This window comes from Chiloscyllium plagiosum, chromosome 28, assembly GCF_004010195.1.
Source record: "Chiloscyllium plagiosum isolate BGI_BamShark_2017 chromosome 28, ASM401019v2, whole genome shotgun sequence".
Taxonomy (NCBI): domain Eukaryota; kingdom Metazoa; phylum Chordata; class Chondrichthyes; order Orectolobiformes; family Hemiscylliidae; genus Chiloscyllium; species Chiloscyllium plagiosum.
In genome coordinates, this window is record NC_057737.1 from 10,020,389 (window position 1) to 10,042,593 (window position 22,205).

Consider the following 22,205-nt stretch of genomic DNA (forward strand, 5'->3'; position numbering starts at 1 on the left):
TGCTTCACAATGTAAAAACAGCTCTACATGCATGAAAGTTTCACAGAAATTAGACAATGATTTAAAATTTATGGCATAAAAATTAGTAACACTGTACGAGTTAGGGCAATAAGTGGGAAAGGGGTTATTCCTCTTGTTATCTCCCAATTAAACAATTGCTATAGCTTTACTTAAAGTATAAACACCCACCTTGGTATGAGAGAAACCTGATCTCAGTACTTGCCAAACAAATCATGGGACTTAAAACTCTTATTGTCTTTTGGTGAAAGACCTTGCTCCTATGTTCAACTAGTTGGCAAAGTCAAATCTACAGTCTGAAATATGGCAGGAGCAAGGATTCATTATTGCAAGGTTTAGATTTGTTAAGTGTGAGCATATTTTGTACAGTGCTGCTCACACTTGCCTCAGCAACATTTCCAATATATCCATAGCTGAACAAACTGTGAAAGACACAATCTGTTACCCAAAATCTGCCTACTTCATCAAAATTGATCTCTTATAACTCACCTCTATGGATGTAAATGAAGAAGTTAATTCTAGAAAGGGGTTGCATGTTTCTGAGATTAGATTCCCTCCATTGTTGAAACAGGCCCTTTGGCCCAACCAGTCCACACCAACCCTCCGAACAGCAACCCACCCAGACCTATTTCCCTCTGACGAATGCACCCAACACTATGGACAATTCAGCATGGCCAATTCACCTGACCTGCACATCTTTGGACTGTGGGAGGAAACCGGAGCACCTGGAGGAAACCCACGCAGACATAAGGAGAATGTGCAAACTCCACACAGACAGGTACCCGAGGTTGGAATTGAATCTGGGACCCTGGTGCTGTGAGGCAGCAGTGCTAACCACTGAGCCACCATGCTGCCCGATTAGTTTTTTTTTCTTGTTTGGTGCAATAAGTCATTATTTTAGTCAAAGTTGGATTTTCTTTTTGCATTTTTTGGTTATAAAATTTTTGATTTGTCACTCTTACCTCCATTATTTCTAACAAAGCTTCAGTTACTGTTTCTAGGGAGGAAAGAGCGAAGGTCTCCCTCTCGTAGGATCCAGGAGAGAAGGACCGATCCCGATAGCTGGATCGGAAAGCAATCACAGCAGCTGATTTGACTTTACTAATTCCAAAGAGAAGATAGAACTTGGGCAAGGAAAACTCAGTTAGACTGAGCCGCAGCACTTGTTTAGTCTCTTCTGTTAGCAAAAGAAGAAAGAAGTTAGTTTTCAAAATCTAAACTTAAAAATCACAACACCAGATTATAGTCCAACTGGTTTATTTGGAAGTACTAGCTTTCAGAGAGCTGCTCATTCATCAGCTTGACACACCTGAACAGGTTGATGAAAAAATATCTATAACCTTGAAGAGGGAAGGGAGATTGGTAATGGGAAGGTAGCTTTCAGGGACAGAAGGCTGAAAGATGGAGTCTTTGTTCCTATTATAACAGATTTCAAAAAACATTTAACATACACTCAGAACATTCCGTTCAGCTTCATGCACACTGTAATTTCCCAATTTATGAATTTGCTGCTGTTAATGGTTTATTAATAGAAGAATGGAACCCAACTTCCTTTTTAACCAAGCAAAGACATGTCATCCTCAGTGGTAGCACACTTGCCTCCAAGTCAGGAAGTTTTGTTCAACTGCATTCGAGATCTCAGTACATAACCTTTATTACAGTTATTTTAGTGGGGCACTGTACTGTTAGCAGTACCACCTTTTGGTGGAGACATTAAAACAAAGGCTCATTTGCACTCAAGTGTGTAGAAAGCTAGAGCCTGTTTAGTCTTTAAATTCAATAAAATTAAACTCAATTTAAATCAGTCATAAAATAGGAGGTGCGGGCTGGAAAGTAGAGTTGAGGTGGATTAGCCATCAATGGCAGAGTTGATTCAAACAGTCAAGGCTCAACAACACCTGCTCCTGTTTTTAATGTTTTGCAATCTAACTTCATTGTGTTCCATACATTAACAAAACAAACAAGAAATAAAAACAGTTCTGAAAATTTTAGCTCGCTAAACATCAATACCTTTTTTTTAAAAAAAGTATTTCTGCTTTTCATTCTTGAATTCAACATGAAGGTTCCAGGTTCTTCTTTTGCATTCTCCCATCAAAGGCAACAGTTTTGCTGCACTCCCACAGAATTGATATTCATAACTCAATGATGTTAGATCATCTTGCAAATCTTTAAAATTCAGCCAATGTCACCAACTTAACTCTTTTTGCCCTTGTATCATGTTGTTTACTTCAGATGAAAGAATCTTTATGTATTATAAATGCAAGGTGTAGAAGCAAGCAGACACTTACTTTCAATTTTCAAATATAGATCAGTGTATAATAGTAGGTAGAAATTTAATCTGTCACACTGGAATTAAGTTCAACAGTATTAAAGAAGACAATCCTAATATTTTGGGGAACTCCAAATATTAAGCCTGCTCCTCCTAAAATAAATAACTTTCAATCAAAAACTAACTGTACTCATCATAATTATTGTGCAAGATGGTTCATGAACAGGAAAATGAAATTTGAAACTTCTGTAACTGTTGGGCAAGTTCTTAAGTACTGCTGAAACACCCTCAACATTCAGGCTGACTCAACGAACAAGTCACAGGAAGCTGAGAGCTGCATTGTATCCATGGAGATCCATTTGTAAAAGTCAGAAAACTTTGCATCATCTCAATATTGTATCAGACTTGTACATTTTGATTGTTAACAGGAAGTGCAATATTGACAGAAAGGCATATTTCCCAGAATTGTCATCCTTACTCAATAACAAAAGCATTTGTATTGATTTATTAGCACCTTAACATCAAAAAATGTCCCAGGAAGTTTCTTATAGGTTTAATCAAAATCCGAATCCTTTGCGGAAGGAAACAATAGTAAAATTGATGATCAAATACTCAAAACAAGTGGGCAAAAAAGAGCCTCTCCATGGAGTAAATGGAAATGACGGGATACAATGCAGTAAGGAAAGAAATTTAGAGAAGTGGGCCTAGGCAGCAAATAAATAGTTATTAACAATGGAGTCGACAGTGTGGCGCTGGAAAAGCACAACAGGTCAGGCAGCATCCAAAGAACAGGAGAATTGACATTTCGGGCATATGCCCTTCATCAGGAATGAGGCTTGTGGGCCGAGCGGCTGAGAGATGAATGGGAGCGGGTTGGGGTTGAGGGGAGGTAGCTGGGAAATTGATAGGTGGATAAAGGTGAGGGAGAAGATGATAGGTCAGTGGGGGCAGTAATGAGGCGGGTGGTGCCGAGTCGGAGGCTTGGGACTGGGATAATATGGGAGGAGGGGAAATGAGGAAGCCGTTGAAATCCACATTTATCCTGTGTGCCGGATTCCAAAGGTGGAATATGAGGTGTTCCTCCTCCAGGCGTCAGGTAGTAATGGTTTGGCGGTCGAGACAGCGCAGGACCTGCCTGTCCTTGACGGAATGGGAGGGGAAGTAGAAGTGTTCAGCCACGGGGCGGTGAGGTTGGTGCGTGTGGGAGTCCTAGAGGTGTTCTCCTAAATGATCCGCAAGAAGGCGTCCTGTCTCCCCAATGTAGAGGAGACTTCCTCCTTATGAGTGATGGAGTGAAGACAAGAAATGTACCCCCAGAAAAATCTAAGTCTTAGCCCAAGGGGGAAAGAGTGTGGTACAGTTGGAGGTGGTTATAGAGATAGAGAGGGACAAGATCATGAAGTTTAAACACAATGAAGAATTTTAGCCTGGAGATACTGGATAAACAGAACTGGGCGACAGGTACGCTGATGGAATACAGTGCCAGTGGGTACAGGCAGAGTTTAGTTGACAGGCTAAGGAAGTTGGAAGTCAGACGTTAGAAGAACATTGCAACAGTCAAGTCTGGATGCAACAAAGAACTGATGATTTCAGCAGCAAATGAGATGATCTAAAAGCAGAGGCAGGTAACATTAAACACAACACAAGATTGTCTCAATGATGAATGGAAACAGTAACTCACAACTCCTTGAACAAAATAAAATGAAGCATTTGTTTTTTTGGGGGACAGAAAAAGCCTGAAACTGCAAAAATCTACATGTCTGTAATGAATACTAATCCAAAGTTCATAAGTGAGAGAACTGCAAGATTCTTTAATTGACACATCACACAACAAACATGGAAAGTCGCACTACCAGAGCTTACCACTGAAGTTGAGTTGGGAACAAGTGCAGAGTGAATGAATAATGTTGATAACTAAGCCATGGGTGGAAGCCCGAAGGGACAGAGGCCCTGTGGCTACTAATAAAGTAACCACATGGAAGAGGTAGGGGAGATGTGCAGCCACATCGAGCGAATTGTTGAAAGACAACATCAACATGTAACGGGCTAGGATGGCAATATCATCCCACATCAGGTGCTGTTCCAGAGTGGGAGTTGGCGAGAGGCAGGTCTTATCAATTATTTTGCACATTCTTCCAATCACCTGCAGAGAAGGAACAACAATAGAATTGTCACATGCAGCAAAAGATGAACATCTAAAAACACTTATGTAAACCAGTCTGAACAGTCAGTTGGTTAAATAACATCTGCAGCTTAAGTTTTAAGACAAGATAACAAAAATCAAGCAGCTCCAAAGCTGCCAGATTTCCCTTTAATGAAGCCACAGTTCTTTGTACAGAATTCCTAGTTTGCAACAAGTTCAGCTTGATAAAAAATACCATCCTACTGAATTATGAATCCTCCAATTGCTAGAAAGCTTCCATCAAGTCATTTAAATGGAAATTCTTTTTATTAGAGTTTTGACAATGATTGTAAACAAGCAATTTAACAATAGGGAGGTAAGGGCTGGATTTTGTCCTTGGGTCCATCCAGGATTATTTTCCAGTGAAGTACCCCTTTAGAGAACCTTAAAAGAGCAGACTGGAGATCAAACTTGCAACCTCTGGGCTGCTTTAGACATACCTTCCTTAAGTCACTGACTTTCATATCTCCACAGTAGCACACTTTGCTCAAGCAACTGAATCCAAGTCACATTTCAAATGCCAGAGATATTTTCTCTCATACCTTGCTTGAAACAAGTTTCACATTTCCTGATGCCAGGGCTACTGCAGTATCTGCCATGACTTCTGCTTTGATAGAGCCCAAACCACCTGTAGCACTGGTCTTTATGAAACTATCGAGTACAACATCAAGCAGGTCTGTGATCTGCAAGAACAAAGAAGTAAAAAGGTAAAGAAATGTACCAAAGCATGTTAAGCCAGAACAGCTGGAAACAAGTAGGATTTGTAAATCCAAGAAATTTACTTGGCTATAAACATAGTTTTCTGCATCTTTTCTTGCTCACACTGATTTAAATTGTCAGATTACAGTCATTAAGTCTGGCAGCATTTTATTAGATATGGCCTTGATACCTGACCGAGGCTGCCCCAGATCTTTGCTTGGATAGAAGGGTACATTTGCTTCTCGTTAATGGTCATTGTGATCAATTTATCCAGGATGGCAGTAACCCGTTGACGCTTGGCGTCATCATTGTGCTTGCAGAAGCGAACCAGGTTTGATAACCAGGGCGTCATGTATTCCAGGCAAAGATGTTTCAATTCAATACCTACAATGAAAGAAAGCTTGTTAAATATGAAACCATGTGCATCAATCATTTTGTTCATGGGTAGCTTTAAGGAAAATAAACACATTTGGATGATACGTCAAACAATTCCACTTGTGCCAAGAATTATGCATACAAGCAAATTAAGATTAGCAGACAGGTTTACTGCGTGATGTAGTCATGCATGCTGGAAACCACATGTTCGTACATAGATTTTTTGCCAACTGAAAAAACTCCGCACCAGTTTTCAACTGAACAAAATCTTTGGGGACAGCCAATCCCTGTGCATTCTGCATGTCAATGCTCTGACTAAAGGAGACTTGCCTGGCTTGAATGTAAACAAAAGCTCGGCAGTTAAATCTTGCCTGGTACACGCTCCATGCAACACCTGTACCAGAACCCATTTGCCACTAAGCAGCACCTTTTTTTTCATGCAGCATATACTGCTGTTCCCCTTGAAATTTGGTATCTTTATGATTCTGCCCTGATGAGTGCAAGATGAAAAGCTTGGACAGCATCTCTTTTCGCTGGCATCATTTTACTGACATTTTGCTTTGTAACCGTGTCAGCAGCAAGGTTACTTTTTCCAGCTAAGTTATATGGGGTCTCTCAGTCATTAATATCTAGCACTTAGAATTTAGTTCCTGCACATTTTGCCGTGCGAGAGAGAGAATAAGTCACAAGCTTCAGCCTTGCTGAATACTTAGCAAGTGTAAAGCCCCTGCTCTAACTTTTCTCCTTACACATTTGTAAAGCTCCAAGAGTGGAACGTGGCAACAATGCCAGTTCAAACTGCTCAGTCTTACAAGTACTGTGCCCTCTTGCTAATCTCTACATTCAAATACTCTCCCATTCTGAACATTGTCACAAACAGATGAGTTACGTTAAAATAAGACTATTACACATTTTTGCAAAATTTAACCAGAACCTGGCTAAAATCTATTTTATGAAATCTTTTTGTTTTGATGTTTAAATATTAGCTGCTCTCCTCCTATATAGCTTTCCATATTAGTATTTGAAGGTTATCCATTAATCTGCCTCACACAGGATGCAGTTCTCTTGCCAAAGAACATTTCCACCACCTTTCAGAGACTAGCAGCCTCACTCATGGGGAGGGAATGACAAATTATGTCAACAGGATTGCTCAGTGGTATGATACCCCAGTCCTGCACCACCTGCTTCACCAAGATGAAAAATGAATATATTTGAAGTCTCAGCACTCAGTTCCAATGGCACACTCCAATAGCAGATTTAAGGTGATTAGTAAAAGGATTAGAGAAGAAACGGGGAGAAACATCTTCATCCAGAGGGTGGTGAGAGAGAGAGTGAAAAAAATGGAGGATTACATTTTTGGGTGGGGGAGGAGAAGAGGTCTGATTATGTGTACGGTTTTATGCAGCTGAACATATAACATTTCTTGGATATTTCACCTGAGAAAATTCTTGGATATCATTCAATTCACAATTAGCTGGACTAGTTGGAAATCCACATTTCCACTTGGAAACTTCTGTTCTAGTTCATCTACTTTTACTTTGTTCATTCATGCATTTCAACAATGAGGGCATCACTGGATAGGCCAGCACTTACTGCCTATTCCCTGGTAGTGAGCTACCTTCTTGAATCGTTGCAATCCATTTGCTGAAGAGACACCAACAGTGCCATGTGGGAAGGAGTTTCAGGATTTTGAGCCCATTTCATGAAAGGAACAGACATACAGTTACAAGTTAGGATAACTGGCTTGGAGGAAAACTTGCAGCTGGTGGTGTTCCCATTTACCTGCCGCTCATTTCCTTCCAGATAGTGTGTTTGGGAGGTGCTGTCCGAGGACCCTTGGTGAATTTCAGCAGCACATCATGTAGATGGTACATATGACTGCTATGGTATGTTGACAATGGAGGGAGTGAACACTGTGCATACGGTGCTAATCAAGCGGGCTGCTTTGGCCTGAATGGTGTCAAGCTTCATATGTTGCTGCTGCACTCATCGAGGCAATAGAAGACCATCCCATCACACTCCTGAGTTGCCCCTTGTAGATGATAGACAGGTTTTGAGGAGTCAGACTCGCTTTTATAGCCACATTAATTACAAAGCTAGCACATTTCAGTTTCTAAATTTCAATTCAAGTAAACTGTGTCAGTTCAGAATATTTTTTCAAGATGCCAGTTTGGATACAAAGTACAGAGATTCATTTATCATAGATCAATAAAATATCTTGATCAATTCTAATTTCAGTACTTGTGCTACTTTCCCATGGACAAATATTGTTAATTTCTTCAACTCAATCTAATTGCAAACAATTTCTAATCTCTGCTCACATGACTTCCTGATGGACAAAGACTTGGAAAAAACCCTATCCTACTTTTCTGCAAGAATTAAAGAGGATTCTGGCCAAGGAACAGTTTCAAGGAACTTCCACAAGTTAATATACTTTCACATCCCAACTAATTACTCTGACAGTCATTTGGAGAATATTCAAGAGCTGTACTACCAAATGAAGTGCTACCTAAATGGGAGCTGAAAGTATGTTAGACTGTGGAGGGTCCTTGCAGTCATTACCTCTCCAAAATCAGACTTCGTACTTGAGGAAAAGTAGGGCAGATTTTTCCAGGTTTTTGTGAGAAAGTAACATGAGCACAGATTAGAAATCGTTCGCAATTAGGTTCAGAGTTAAGAAATTAACATTTACAGCCTGAAAGGGAGGCAGAACCATCGCATTTATGAAATGTTCAGATGATCACTTTACATGCTATAAAAGACAAGGCGATAGATCAACTATTGAGAAATGGACTAATGGACTAAAACAGATGGATGTTTGATGACCAAAATTGACAAGATGGGCCAAATGGCCTCTTTCCAGGCTGAAAACTTGACAGATACAATATTTGGTACTTGTGCTATTTCACCTTAAATAAGGAAACCATAAAAAAAATACACAAATACAGGAGGTAATACAATGTAAACTACATCATCTAATAGGTGAGTTAGTAAAATAAAAAAGGAGCTCCTGAAAACCAAAATCTAGCCCTTGCACATGTCTCTGAAAGATTCCTAAGGGGGGAGGGGGGGAAACAAAACAAAATTGACCCATGTACCAATCTCCATGCTTCCAAAGTCATGTTTCAAACAAAAGTTTGCTTACTGGATTTGCTGAATCCTGAGATGCATTCTTCAAGGAATTCCAGTGTCAGGTGAGGCTCATTTGCTGCCAAGGTTTTACTGATGGAGACAATGAATAATGTGTTGTTTGCTGGGATGCACAGTCCAGATGTCTCCAGCAACTGACCCTCAATCTTCAGATTGAAGGTACATGTTAAGGCACACAGGAGATTATAGGCAGCAGACCTATGGGTATGCAAAAATAATTAAATGTAAAATTAAAAAATCATAGAGGAATAGAAAGTGGAAGTTGTGAAAAAGATTTTTATAAAAATAAGATTTGATCTCTTTGAAACAGTTGGGAACCACCATTTCTAATGGAAGCTAACTTCAGTCAAAGACACACACTTAATTTGAAGCTGAACAAAGGTTGCGCGGGCTTCTCCACATTGTCTAATTCATTGTGAGCACTCTTCGTTCTCCCCTCCTCCTCCTCTTCTCACTGGCTGACACTGCAGATTCCTTCTAAAAGCATCCTCCGAGGAAACTTGCTGCACCGTACTCAGAAACATACAGGTATTCACTATGTGAAAAAGTCTGACTGGTTGGGATGATGTGGACAGCTATATAGAAAGATGTGAATCATGTTGTTAAGGTATGCACTGAAAACCTGTAAATAAGAACTGTAAATATGTTAGAACTAGAATAAATTCTCATTTGTTTTAAACTACATACATTGTAGACAAGTAGCTATTGTACAGGCTATAACATACCCATGACTGCCTCTCTTGGGGGTAAGGATTACTTTTTTCTTTTTAAAGCACCTACAAGGTCATTGTCCAAACTACACAACAGAGACTTAAAAAATGTAATCAATTGATTAAAATCTTGGTAACTCCCTTCTGAACAGCATTAAGCTCATACTTACCTCTCAGGGTGCAGGAGCTCAAGAAGGCAGCTCATCTCAATATCACATTGAATTAGATATTATCACGAGCCCTGGACAAGTCCTATCGCACTGTTGGACAGCCTTAGTAGTGGTACACAGTCAGGAGGGAGTTGACATGGAGGTCCTCAATGCAGTCTACCAGCATCAGGTCACATGGGAAAGTAAACCTCCTGCATTACCACTGCTGTCATCTGGTACATCAGTTCTTTACTATGCTGTAGCACCACTGCTGTTTAAGCTGGCTGAGCTGCGAGGAGTAGTTCTGCCAGACTAGGCTTGCAAAACTGGTATTTTCTTGAGGATGATTACGGATGAGAAATAAATGCTACCCTGGAACTTCCATATCCCATGAACAAATTTTAAAAACCTCCAGAACAGTAGAAATTAATGTCATTATTCTACACAATTATCATCAAGTCTGGTTGCATAATTTTTTAAAAAATGGTAATGTTTGAAAGATCTAAGAATATATTTGCTTATTTAGTTGAATACTGTACAAAAGTTCCACAGGACAATTCTGGAAATTGAAACTGTTAAAGATCTTTATTTGGACGTCATTTATTTCAAAATGAAGATAGATTAATTTGCTTTATAATGAAGTGAAGATTCTGACTGAAATGGCTGTGAGAGAAACATCAACCATGATATCAAGCACCTTGTCTGCTTTGTTTCAACAAGATGACCATGGGTTGTTCAATATCCACTCAAGGACTGTAATGATCCAGCATTACAACCTCCAGTTTTTTACCTCAACAAAAAGAGTTCACTGTAATACTGAAGCTAGTAACTGTTTCAGCAGTTGAGAGTTGATGAAACTTTAATTCTAGAGGTAAAAGGTTACAGTTGATTAGGAATTATTTGTTATTTGGGTTGTGCAGCTCACAAGGGAGATCTTCCTTCAACCTCTGAATAAGGATCAATTAGCTAGGATCTTAGTCAAAGACAATTGAAAAACATCTGATTATTTCATTTCTAGGTTCCAAAGGATTCTGTGAAGCTAATTTTCCCCAAACTATGATGGTCACCAAGAATATATTTTTTAAACAAAGTACTAATACAAAATTTTCCACTTCTTAACAAACTTATATGAACAATGCTCCTAAGGCACAGTTTGAAGACAGCAACAGAATTTGTGCCAATCATTTGTCTTGATGATAATTTTGTACTGGAAATGAATCATGGGAATGAAAACATCCAGCATAAAACAATCAAACAATCATTAAAATAGCATGCCCCTGGATAATCAGACTACTTGACAGAGCTTTTCATTTAACAATGAAGCACCACCACCTCTCTGTGTCTATATCAAACATGCTGCATAATCGCAATTACGGGAGGTGAAGGGACAAGTGCTTTTCTTCCAATGTGAACACCATTCATTTTGATTAAATTAATATTTATTGACATTAAAATGCTGAAATAGTTACACTTTGGGGTTGACAGTACCATTTTGTATTGACTATTTCACAAGAAGATGGAACGTTGGTGGAAAACTACAACAGTCTACTCCTACTTGCTATTTTGTTCTGATACCACAAGTGAATTTAGTTAATCTAGAAACAGATACTGACAAATAACAAGATAGGTCATTTCCTGTTAACCCTGATACAACAGAAAGACACATTTGAAAATAAAGATAAACAACGATATTATTCTTCAGAAGCCCAAAGGGTGGAATTAAACCAAACTTCTTTTTTATTTAATATTACTGAAGAGTTTCAAGACTTCTGGAAAAAAAAACAATTAATTTCAATTTTTGTGGACATATCTGAAGTGATAACTTTAAAAGAGGCCATTGAAAGCTTATTGTGGTCATTGGAGATTTTTGAAAAAACAAATTTCCCTGAAGATCACAGATGAATGACAAGTGCTAATCATTTCTGTGTTTTAGACCCTGCTGAAGCATGTTTTTGAATAGTGATTGGTTTGGAAATTCTTGTTTTAGTTAAGACAAAAGCCTACCAAACATTAGCGGAGTTGAAGGAGAGCCTGCGGTGGACGACCTGCCCAGCTCATGCTTCCCATTTCGGCAAAGAAACCCTCTTGTGGAGTTTGCAGTCAAATCTATTTGGTCATTTGCAAGGACAATTGAAAAATATCAAGACTGTACTTCCTGAGCAGCCATGTCTGCAAGGCGTCAGACACAAATATTCACAATTAGTGTCTTAACCACACATGCTAGAAATTCAGAGCATCAAATTCCTACACTCTAGCCTTTTGCTTTCAAGGAAACACACATTTGCAAAATATTTTGATTTTCAGAAAGCCAATCTCTGCAGTGAAATCTTTATTCTCTCTTTCCCTGAAGATTAAGTGTGTGTGGGGGAAGAGAGAGCTTTGTGGATATTTAGAGGGATCAACATTTATACTCCGTTATTACTGATTATGTGTGTTAATCAATGATTGAATCTTTAGTGAATAAGTTTTGTTTTGATATTAAACTAATATTTGTACTTATTGAAGAAATGTGGTTAATATATCTTTTTATTGAAAATCTGAGATATTTGAAGTGTTAAATTCCTCATTTTGACAATGGCTAAAGTATTTTTATTTGATATTGCAATCCATTAAAAGTAGGGCTAGAGCAACAGTGCATTCTTCCAGCCTCAGTCTCAACTGCACCTCTGGATTTAATCCAGCTACTTTAAACTTTTTGAAATTGGTGCCATGCATTTACAGATCTTGATCCTGACATGGACCTTATACATAAAGTGAAAGCACATCGATAAGTTACTCATGTGCCATGGGAAAGCATGTTATTTGTGATCAAGTTTGCTAAATCAAGCACAAAATATAGTTTATATTTCATTTTGTTTTTTCAGTTACTATTTCTTCATTTTTATAATATTAATATTAAATTTTGATTATTTGCTCTTTTTTTCTTCCTAGTTGGGAATACATTCGGCAAGCAATATAAGTGGGATTGCTGATGGGTTTGTAATCCCTGTTGATGGGGCTCTGAAAGAGATTCTTCAGGAGACAGGAAGCTGAAGGTGACAATACTCAAAGTCTCTGTATTTTCTTGGTAAAATTTTCCAACTCTTGCCTCCCCATCAGAACTCACTTCCCATTTCACTTAGCAACCTCACAACAATAAAAATGCATGTAAATGTTTGCATACGATGGCTAGGTTCTCCTGTGGGCAGACCAGAAATAAATCAATTTCCTGATCCACACAACAGAGACATGGGTGGGGTACACTGGTTTGACTAATTATGAAGATACTAATTTGTCAGAACAGAAAACTGCAGGCTGGGTAGGCTTCGTGCAGCACTGAACATTGTTGTTTGATCTTCTCTTAAGGACAATTACAAGACATGGGAACTGGAGAGGAGGAATGACAGAGAACTACTCTTCAAATTTTCCTTTCCAGTCAAGACTGTGACTTATGCACCAGTTCTCAACCAAGTTATCCCTTCATCACAGCTTCATGCAGATAATCCTGAAGGCTGCTTAGTCGATGAAAATGAGCTATTTCAGAATGGAATACTATCCCTAAAAATTTAATGTCAAATTCAAAATACTATCTTAGAATTTCCTGTCACTTAATAGTGCTAAAAAATGAAACATGAGGAGCAAAACAAACATACCGTAAGCTTGGATCTGAGCTCCCAAGATTCAGAAGTGCGATGTTCAGCAGAGTTCCCGGAACATCCTTTGGTCGTATTTTAGTGTGCTGTGGGATAGAGTCTGGTTGTGATAATTCCCAACGTGTCCTTATGTGGATAATAGATTGCACTATTGCCTCACATTCTTGGTGCATGAATGTTAGTGGTGTACCTTGATTGGCAATAGTTAATGTGAACTGACTTTCATCCACAAGGCATATTTCCTCAATTTCTGAAGCATAGTAAATATCATTCAGAAACACAGACTGGCCAAGAACCCGTGTCCGTTCTGCCGATGTTACCTGAACTGCTGTGGATCCCACCTAATTTAAGGGAGAATAGATGCAGATTAAAAAAAAATCAAAGGATTACAAACAATACAATGTTTTCAAATTATTTATTGTCACCAGTATTACTTCTCAATCGTTACAAAAAGCTTGGAAGCCAGCTGTTTACCAAAAATCGCTTTATCATTATAAACACAAATATTAACGGGGGGGGGGGTGAGAGAAAAATCTTTCCTCTCTCAGTTAAATATGATAGTCAACTCCCAGACAAGACTGTTTCAAGTGGCATCTGTGCTTGACAAAGTGCTCTAGTGGATACTTGGAGATCTGTGGAGGTTTGTGAGCCTCAGGTACAAGTAACTAAAGGGAATAACAGAAATGTGTAGTCAAAAAGGAAAGGAGAGGGAATGAAATATTCCTGGATGCAAAGTATTCACATAAGTCAGATAAAGAATAAAAGCAGCACAGGTAGCATTGAATCTATTAATGCCATCAATTTGAGGGGCATACACTGGGGAATGAATTCGCTTGGAAATTACAGAAAGAATCTCAGAATGGTTACAAATGGAGAACCTCATTCCTCACATGCATGTGAAGGTCATGGATTAAGTGCTAAATTAGTATTTTCGGTCTTTACCAAGGAAGATGCTGCTTAAGCCCTAACCATTACCATGCACTAGAAATGGTGCATACAGCCATCCTAGCCTGAAAAAAACTGATCTAGTTTGATCTTGGAAGCTATGCAGACTCAGACCTGATTCGTACTTGAAAGGGAGATCACATGGGAATATTAGTTGCAGTAGGCTAGGAGCAGTGCTCCTACCTCTGGGCAGAAAGAGCATCATCTTGATTAGTACATTTCCAACCCAAGGAAGCTGATGTTATCTGATCAAGTTCTGGGGATTGCGATATGTCAAACAGATGAGGTGTCAAGTATCAGTAGGGGAACATTTAAGGAACAGTGATCACAGCATCATAATGTTTAGGGCTGTTCTGAGAAAATAAAAACTTGGAGTAAAAATACTTCAGAGTTGATAACAAATTTTGGTTCAGGAAAACTGGAATCAAAAGACTATTCTCTTGCAGCTTTGCCTGCCAATGTGCTGCCTTTAAAGAGGCGATGGAAGGTACATAGATAGATACAGCCAGGGTACATTCCCATGAGTGGAAAAGGCATAGCAAGCAAAACCAGAGCTAACTGCATGATGAGACAAAGATGAAGCAAAAAAGGGCTATGGCAGATGTCAAACTGATAATACATTAGCTAGGCTAAATAGAGGAAGTTCCAAGTAGTAAACAGTTCAGAGAGGAACTGAAAAGAGAAATAAGAGAAATAGAATGAGGGGTAACTAGCAGCTAATACAAAGGTAACTCAAAATGTCCAGCAGACTTACAAATAGTAAAAGAGAAGTAATAAAGGGTGGACCAATAAAGATCAAAAAAGGACATCTATGCATGAAAGCAGAAGGTATGGTGGCAGCACTTTTACCTGTTTTAGTTTTAAAACAAAGATGCTGAAGTTTATGTGAAGGGACCCTAGAAGTTAATGGCATTAGGGACTGAGGAATCACTAATCTTCAGGATTAGCTGGAACAATTTCAACAATAGTGAGGGAATCAAGGCAGGAAACTAAAGAAGCATCTTCCAATTCTCCTCGCAAAAGGAGAATTGTCAGTAACTGACTTACTGAAAATGTTAATCCTTCTTCAAAAAAGGATGCATGGAAAAAGCAGTGACTGTGGGCCAATCAACTTCACCTTAGTGATGGGAAAGCCTGAGGAAATGATTGTAAATTTGTCCTAGACTATCACTTGGTCAAGTGTGGATTAAGCACTTTAAGTGTGGATTAAGTGTGGAAGGGCTCATGCCCGAAACATCGATTCCCCTGCTCCGTGGATGCTGCCTGACCTGCTGCGCTTTTCCAGCAACACATTTTCAGCTCTGATCTCCAGCATCTGCAGTCCTCATTTTCTCCAAGTGTGGATTAAGCAAGGAAAACCAGCATAGTCTTGTTAAGGGAAAATTCCATTTGAAAAACTTGGAAGCAGGTCAGACAATGAGGTAAAACAAAGGGGTGATTCAATAATGAGGCAGACTCAATCATTAATTTCAAAGAACAATTAGCTGAATTGGAGAAGCAAATGAAGGAGGAAAATATAGGGCACTGAGGAAAATTAGATAGCAGAGCACAGTAGGATGAGCTGATTTCTTCTTGCAGAAAGCCAGCACAGATGTGACTAGTCAAACAGCCTCCTTCTGGACTGACACAATTCTATGATAACCTTTTTCTCAAAAAAAAGCAATTGATTTAATTCAATATTGCCATTTTCCACAGTGCTATCTCTTCAAATAAAGACAACCCGTAACCTTTGGAACCAGTGGACAGAATTACATCACAACATTATAATCTATCTTTCGAGCAGCATAACCTGGACTTCTGTGGTAGAGATAGTACACTAGTTACATATGCAAGCAAGATTCAAAAATGCAACACATTTGTTATTGAGGATTAGTCTTGTCCAAACTGCTTTGAGCAGCATTATGGAAACTTAATGTCCATCTGTAAAGGCATATGGAATCTCAACTGAACAATTCATCCACTATTTAGTGGTGTGTTAATTGAGATCATTAATTCAGGTCCTGAAATCGTACTTGGAGACAAATTTCTAACTTGGAAATTAGTTTAATCAATTGAAACTTTAACTATTTTTCTGCTTTTATTCTACATAAAGCAAGTTTGATTTTCATTGGTTTGCTTCCATATTCCAGATTTCTATATTCTACTTAGCTACATTACACTCCCACAAATAGGCAATCTAATGTTATTATCTAAGGACATCAAGATCCTTCCATTAGGGAAGGACAATAACTGAAAAGATGATAATTAATTTTAAAAGGAGAGATTTTCTTAAAGTGGTCCTCTGTGTTAAAATAGAAAGAATACTTAACTGAAGTGTAACAATTAATAGTTCTCTCCATATTTGATAAATATATCATTGGCATTTAACTTCTGGGTTTTCCACAAACTCTCTGCTCTACTTAAACAGAACAGCTGTGAACCTCTTGGGCTCCCAAACAACGTGCACTATTTACAAGGCACAACAGGACAGTGATGGAATACTGAATAAATGCAGCACCAAGTCCAGTCCACAACATCCAAACCCCTTTCCAAACTCATTTTACCGCTAGCTAGGAGAGGTCAAGTCGGCAGACACCTGCATTTTTCTTTCCAAACCAGTCATAGAGTCAGAGAGTCATAGAGATGCACAGCACGGAAACAGACCCTTCGGTCCAACCCGTCCATGCCGACCAGATATCCCAACCCAATCTAGTCCCACCTGCCAGCACCCGACCCATATCCCTCCAAACCCTTCCTATTCATATAATCATCCAAATGCCTCTTAAATGTTGCAATTGTACCAGCCTCCACCACATCCTCTGGCAGCGCATTCCATAAATGTACTGGCCTCTGTGTGAAAAAGTGCCCTGTAGGTCTCTTTTATATCTTTCCCCTCTCACCCTAAACCTATGCCCTCTAGTTCTGGACTCCCCGATCCCAGGGAAAAGACTTTGCCTATTTACCCTAACCATGCCCCTCATAATTTTGTAAACCTCAATAAGGTCACCCCTTAGCCTCTGACACTCCAGGAAAAACAGCCCCAGCCTATTCAGCCTCTCCCTATAGCTCAAATCCTCCAACCCTGGCAACATCCTTGTAAATCTTTTCTGAACCCTTTCAAGTTTCACAACATCTTCCCATAGGAAGGAGACCAGAATTGCATGCAATATCCCAATAGTGGCCGAACCAATGTCCTGTACATGACCTCCCAACTCCTGTACTAATACTCTGACCAATAAAGGAAAGCATACCAAACGCCTTCTTCATTATCCTATCTACCTGCCCAGACTTGGAACTATAATATTGTACTTTCATCGTTGCTGGGTCAAAAATCCGGAATTCCTATCGTGGGAGTAGTTCAGGGTGATGGCTCACTAATAACTTCTCAATTAGGAATGAGTAACAGATGGCTATGCCAATGGACTCCCACATCCCACAAAATAATCTAGCAATACGTGGCAAATTTCTGCAATCTATCATATTTGAGCACAAGACCATGAATTTAGACACACTGGGATAAATCCTACTAAATTGGAAAGCAGATATTAGAATTTTGAAAGAAAAACTTCCTACCTTGATGGAGACTTTTGTGTCCTTATGAGCCAACTTTAGAGCATTGTGAAATACTTTCAGGTCCTCGTCCAGAGCGAGAGTGGCAGCAGGTAGCTTCTGGTGGTCTGGTTCAATATGTTCCACAAGTTTCCCAGGTGAGTCAACGAAGATCAGCTTTTTGCTTCCCTTAAGGCCAGTTAGAAGCCGCTCATGATATTTTGTATATTCTCTGACCCAAGAGTTACAGTTGTAAATATAGACGGCAGCCACATTCTCGTAGGCAGCTCCAGGAAAAACCACAAACCATTTAGAGAGGAAGTCTGTTTTGAAGCGATTGCTAGGTCCTGCATGGGTAAGGTCCACAACAATTTCATATGGCTTGGCATAATATGGCTTCAGAGTTAGTAGCACATGATAAATGAGCAAATCACCATTGATCTGTCCAGTCTTGAATCTGTGTGAGGTAAAATGAAAAGATCAATTACTGTTCATTGCATTGAATTAATTTCAAAGGTGGAAAATAATAAAGTTTACAATTCAAACAGTAATAACAATAAAAGTAAAATAATGCAGTCGCTGATGTAAACTAAAATATGCTGGAATTGCTCCGTAAGTAGGTCCAGCAACATCTGAGAAGCGAGAAACAGAGCTATCTGGCACAGCAGTGTGAAGCTGTTATATTCGACCCTTCCTCATGCTGCCTCACTCTGCTGACCCTCTCAGGTGCCAGCTCCCTCTTTTGACTTTCCTTCCCTGCTTTCCAGTTTGACATTCCCATCTCTCCACCCCTCAATATATCTTACTCACTGACTTACTCATCTATCTTCACCTGAGCTTCTTCTAGGAGTGAAGACACTGGGTAGGAATGCAGAAAGGGAGGGAATGAAAGAGGCAATGGATGAAGGGAGGGTTGTGAGGGGGAAGCAACAATCAGTGAGGATACATGTTTATTCCACACAAGTACAAAAAAAGCAGTTGACATGTGAGACTATCCAGACTTAAACTGTCAATTATCTTGCCAACTATTAAGTCACCTGAGCTTTTGCACTGATAGTGTTAAGAATTAGGTCAGATCAACTTTTACAGCTAGTTTTGAGTGCACTTCTAAGCAAAGTGCCATGCCACACTGTTTTGATAAATACCTTGACTATTAAATATATATACACAAATACGCAATTTAAAAATTAAACCAATACACAGAATATATGAGCAATTTCTCCATTCAGTGTCATTTGGAGACTTCATGTATAAAAGTGTTTTGAAAACTGCTAAATCAAGATGCTTCATTATCATTAAGCTATATATAGTCTTCAAAGCAGTAAATGGCACCTGTCTTTATTGTACAGTTTGGAGCTCTTTCCTGACAGGGCAATCTACTATAAAATCATTAGGAGATAAAGACAGGAGTGAGCCATTCAGCACATCAAGCTCCACCATTCAATGAGATCATGACCATTCAATCTTGAACGTGCTCCATGATTGAGTTTTCACAGCTGTCTGGGGTAGGGAATTCCAAAGATTCACCACTCTCAGAATTAAAAAATTCCTCCATACAGGTCTTAACGTAGCTTACTCTTTCCTTGAAGGTTATGATCCCAGTTCTTGACTCATCAACCAGGTAAAACCACATCCATATTTATCCAGTCAGAATTTTCTAAGTCTCAATGAGATTATTCCATTTTTTTTGAAATTCTGAAGGACACGGGCCCAGTCTTGTCTTCTCTTCGAAGAGAAACCTACTTTCTTGTGAACCTCCTTCGTGCTCCCACTATGGCAATGTATCCTTTAGCTAATGAAATCAAAGCTGCACACAATTCTCTTGGTGCAATCTCACTAAGGTTCTATACAACTGCAACAAGATATGTTGACTTTTTCACTCAAATCCTCTTGCGATGAAGGACAATGTACGAGATGGTAACTTTCGGTCAGTCCTGATCAAGGACACCCACATCATCATCATCAGACACCACTTTTTCTGACCACTTATTATTTCAGGAATATTCTGTCCTGGATGCTTTTCTGCAAGGGTGCTCCAGTTTCCTCCTACTGTCCAAAGATATGCAGACTACGCGAATTAGCCACATTAAAATTGCCCTGTAGTGCCCAAGGTTGTGCAGGCTGGGTGTGTTAGCTAAGGGTGGAGGCACTGGACCAGGATCAGATGCTCATTGGAGGGTTGGTGCAGACTCAATCGCCCAAATGGCCTCTTTCCGCAGTGTAGGGTTCTATGATTCTTTTCCAATCCATGATTTTACCAAAATGGACAGCCTCACACTTATTCATATCGCATTCCATCTGTCATATTGTGAAATAGCATAATTGGACCCAACAACCAAATAATTTATGAAATGAAAGAACAGCGGTGCACCTGCCTACAGTACCTGTTATGATCCCAAATGATGATAAAAATGAGACAACTCAGATACCATAGCCAAAAACAAATTGCTGAAGAAACTCAGGTCTGGCAGCATCTGAAGAGAGATAAACACAGGTAATGTTTCAGTTCCAATGATTCGCGTTCAGAATACTGCTAGACTAGCTGAATTGCTCCAGCAATGTCTTTTTCTCTCTTAGATTTCCAGTATACACACCTCCTTGCTTTTATTTCCGAGGGAAAGATCCACCTTGAGGGACCATAATTTTTGTTTTTATTTTTTGAAAGCCTGGAGGTCAGTCACTGAGTACTGTATATTCAAACAGATCTGCCAACGTATTCAATTAAAACAAGATAAAAAGGCTTACCCCACGGAAAGAAAAAACATGTACTATAATCACAATCTAAAAAGATTATTTAAAACAAAACACTCATTACCAACATCAGAAAGATAGGTTCAATCATTTTATCCTGACAATAACCTGACAGACACACACCCCAGTGAAATGTCAGTACCTGTCTCCATGGCAAAGTTCCTTGCTGAGCTGTTACTGCTATAATTCTGGCAAATTTCTGTGTACTCATTCATTGCTATTCAATTATTATCTCTACAACAGATCTTTTAAACATCAGCTGCTTATGGAGCTCTTTATTACAAATGAACATGGTCCCTCAAACTCATGTCCTCAACAGCCTCCAAGAATGTCTTCCTCTCTGACAAGTGAACAGCTTTCTGCTTCTGGAGATTTCTCCTAAACAACTCAAGACTCTTTACCAGCCATACCCAATTGTGGAAACTACTAACATCAGCTCTGCTGATTGGGCATCTGACTCTTTTTCTCTTTCGGTTGTTAAACCAAGTCAGCAAACATCTGAGGAAGGGTCACTCAATCCAAAACTTGAACACTGGTTTCGCTCCACAGATGCTGCCAGACATAAGCTTTTCCAGCAATTTTTGTTTCTGTTTCTGTTTTGGCAAACTTGTTTTTTTTGTTGGGGTGCGATGGTGCTTGCAAGCCATTTAGCTATCACATGGTTTCTTGGAATTGTGGTTTTAACTCTGTTCAAGATGACTGATCATTTTCAAAAGAAGTCACACCTTCAGAGATATGAAAACTAAAATTCATTTCTCCTCCAATTTACCAACTTAAGTGAGCCTTCACCACATACCCCCCTAGTGACAACCTGCCATCCTGAGAGTGATTCATTTATCCATACTCTCATTTATGTTTATTGACCCGTTCTTAATCCATACTTGTATACACGCAATTCACACACTTATTTTAGTGACTAACTTCCTACACGGGACATTAATTGACTTCTGAAAACTTAAATACTCTAGGATTTTTTAACTATATGACAAGGCACATCCTCAAGAATATTCCAACAGGCTTGTCAAACATAATTTTCATTTTCTAAATCCACGTTGAATCTTCCCAAAGTTTACTATATTTTTCTGAATGTCCAATTACATCCTTTATAGTATATTCTAACATTTTCCCTGCAACAGATCTGTAAGACTTCCTTTTAAACAATGGGAGTTACATTTGCTAATTTCCAGCAACCTTTCCAGAATCTCTAGAATGACAAAAGATAACCATTAATGCATCTACCTTAACTATTACTTTATTCAACATTTTGGGGATAAAGCTCATCTAGTCCAGGAAATTAATAAATCCTTAACCCAGTTAATTTTTCATACTAATTTCTTTTAGCTCTTCAGATAGACAAGTCCCCTGCTTGCCTAGAATTTCTCAGATTGTTCGAGTCTTCTTCTGTGAAAATAGATGCAAAATAATCATTTAGTTTCTTCACCATTTTGATTCGCCACAATAAACATGCTGTCTCCACATGTTAAAGTCCCATACTTATCCTCATTAATCTTTCCCTTTTCAAATACCTGAAAAGGCCACTTTTATGTCTCTCATTGGTCTTATGCATATTCTCTTCACCCATTATGTTTCTTTGTCCTCCTTTGGTGGGTTTTAAATTGCTCCCAGTCCTCAGGTTTTTGCTGGCATCCTTACAAGTCACTTCCTCAGATCTCATGCAAGGTGCAGCACAGTGGCTCAGTGATCAGCACTGCTGCCTCACAGCTCCAGGGACTCTGGTTCGATTCCAGCCTCGGGCAACTGTCTGTGTGGAGTTTGCACATTCTCCCAGTGTCTGCG

General features: G+C 39.2%; 1 protein-coding gene across 10 annotated transcripts in view; it reads right to left on the reverse strand.

The window, feature by feature from the left end:
• Positions 1-22,205, reverse strand: part of nf1a (neurofibromin 1a) — a 334,372-nt gene that overhangs the window by 57,372 nt on the left and 254,795 nt on the right. For all 10 annotated transcript variants that reach the window (XM_043718253.1, XM_043718251.1, XM_043718246.1 and 7 more), the window contains 7 exons: positions 17,682-18,114; positions 13,185-13,525; positions 8,689-8,891; positions 5,359-5,552; positions 5,012-5,152; positions 4,151-4,430; positions 981-1,195 (listed from right to left, as the gene is read on the reverse strand). In XM_043718253.1, coding sequence (XP_043574188.1) covers positions 981-1,195; positions 4,151-4,430; positions 5,012-5,152; positions 5,359-5,552; positions 8,689-8,891; positions 13,185-13,525; positions 17,682-18,114 — 1,807 coding nt within the window. The remainder of the gene's footprint in view (positions 1-980; positions 1,196-4,150; positions 4,431-5,011; positions 5,153-5,358; positions 5,553-8,688; positions 8,892-13,184; positions 13,526-17,681; positions 18,115-22,205) is intronic.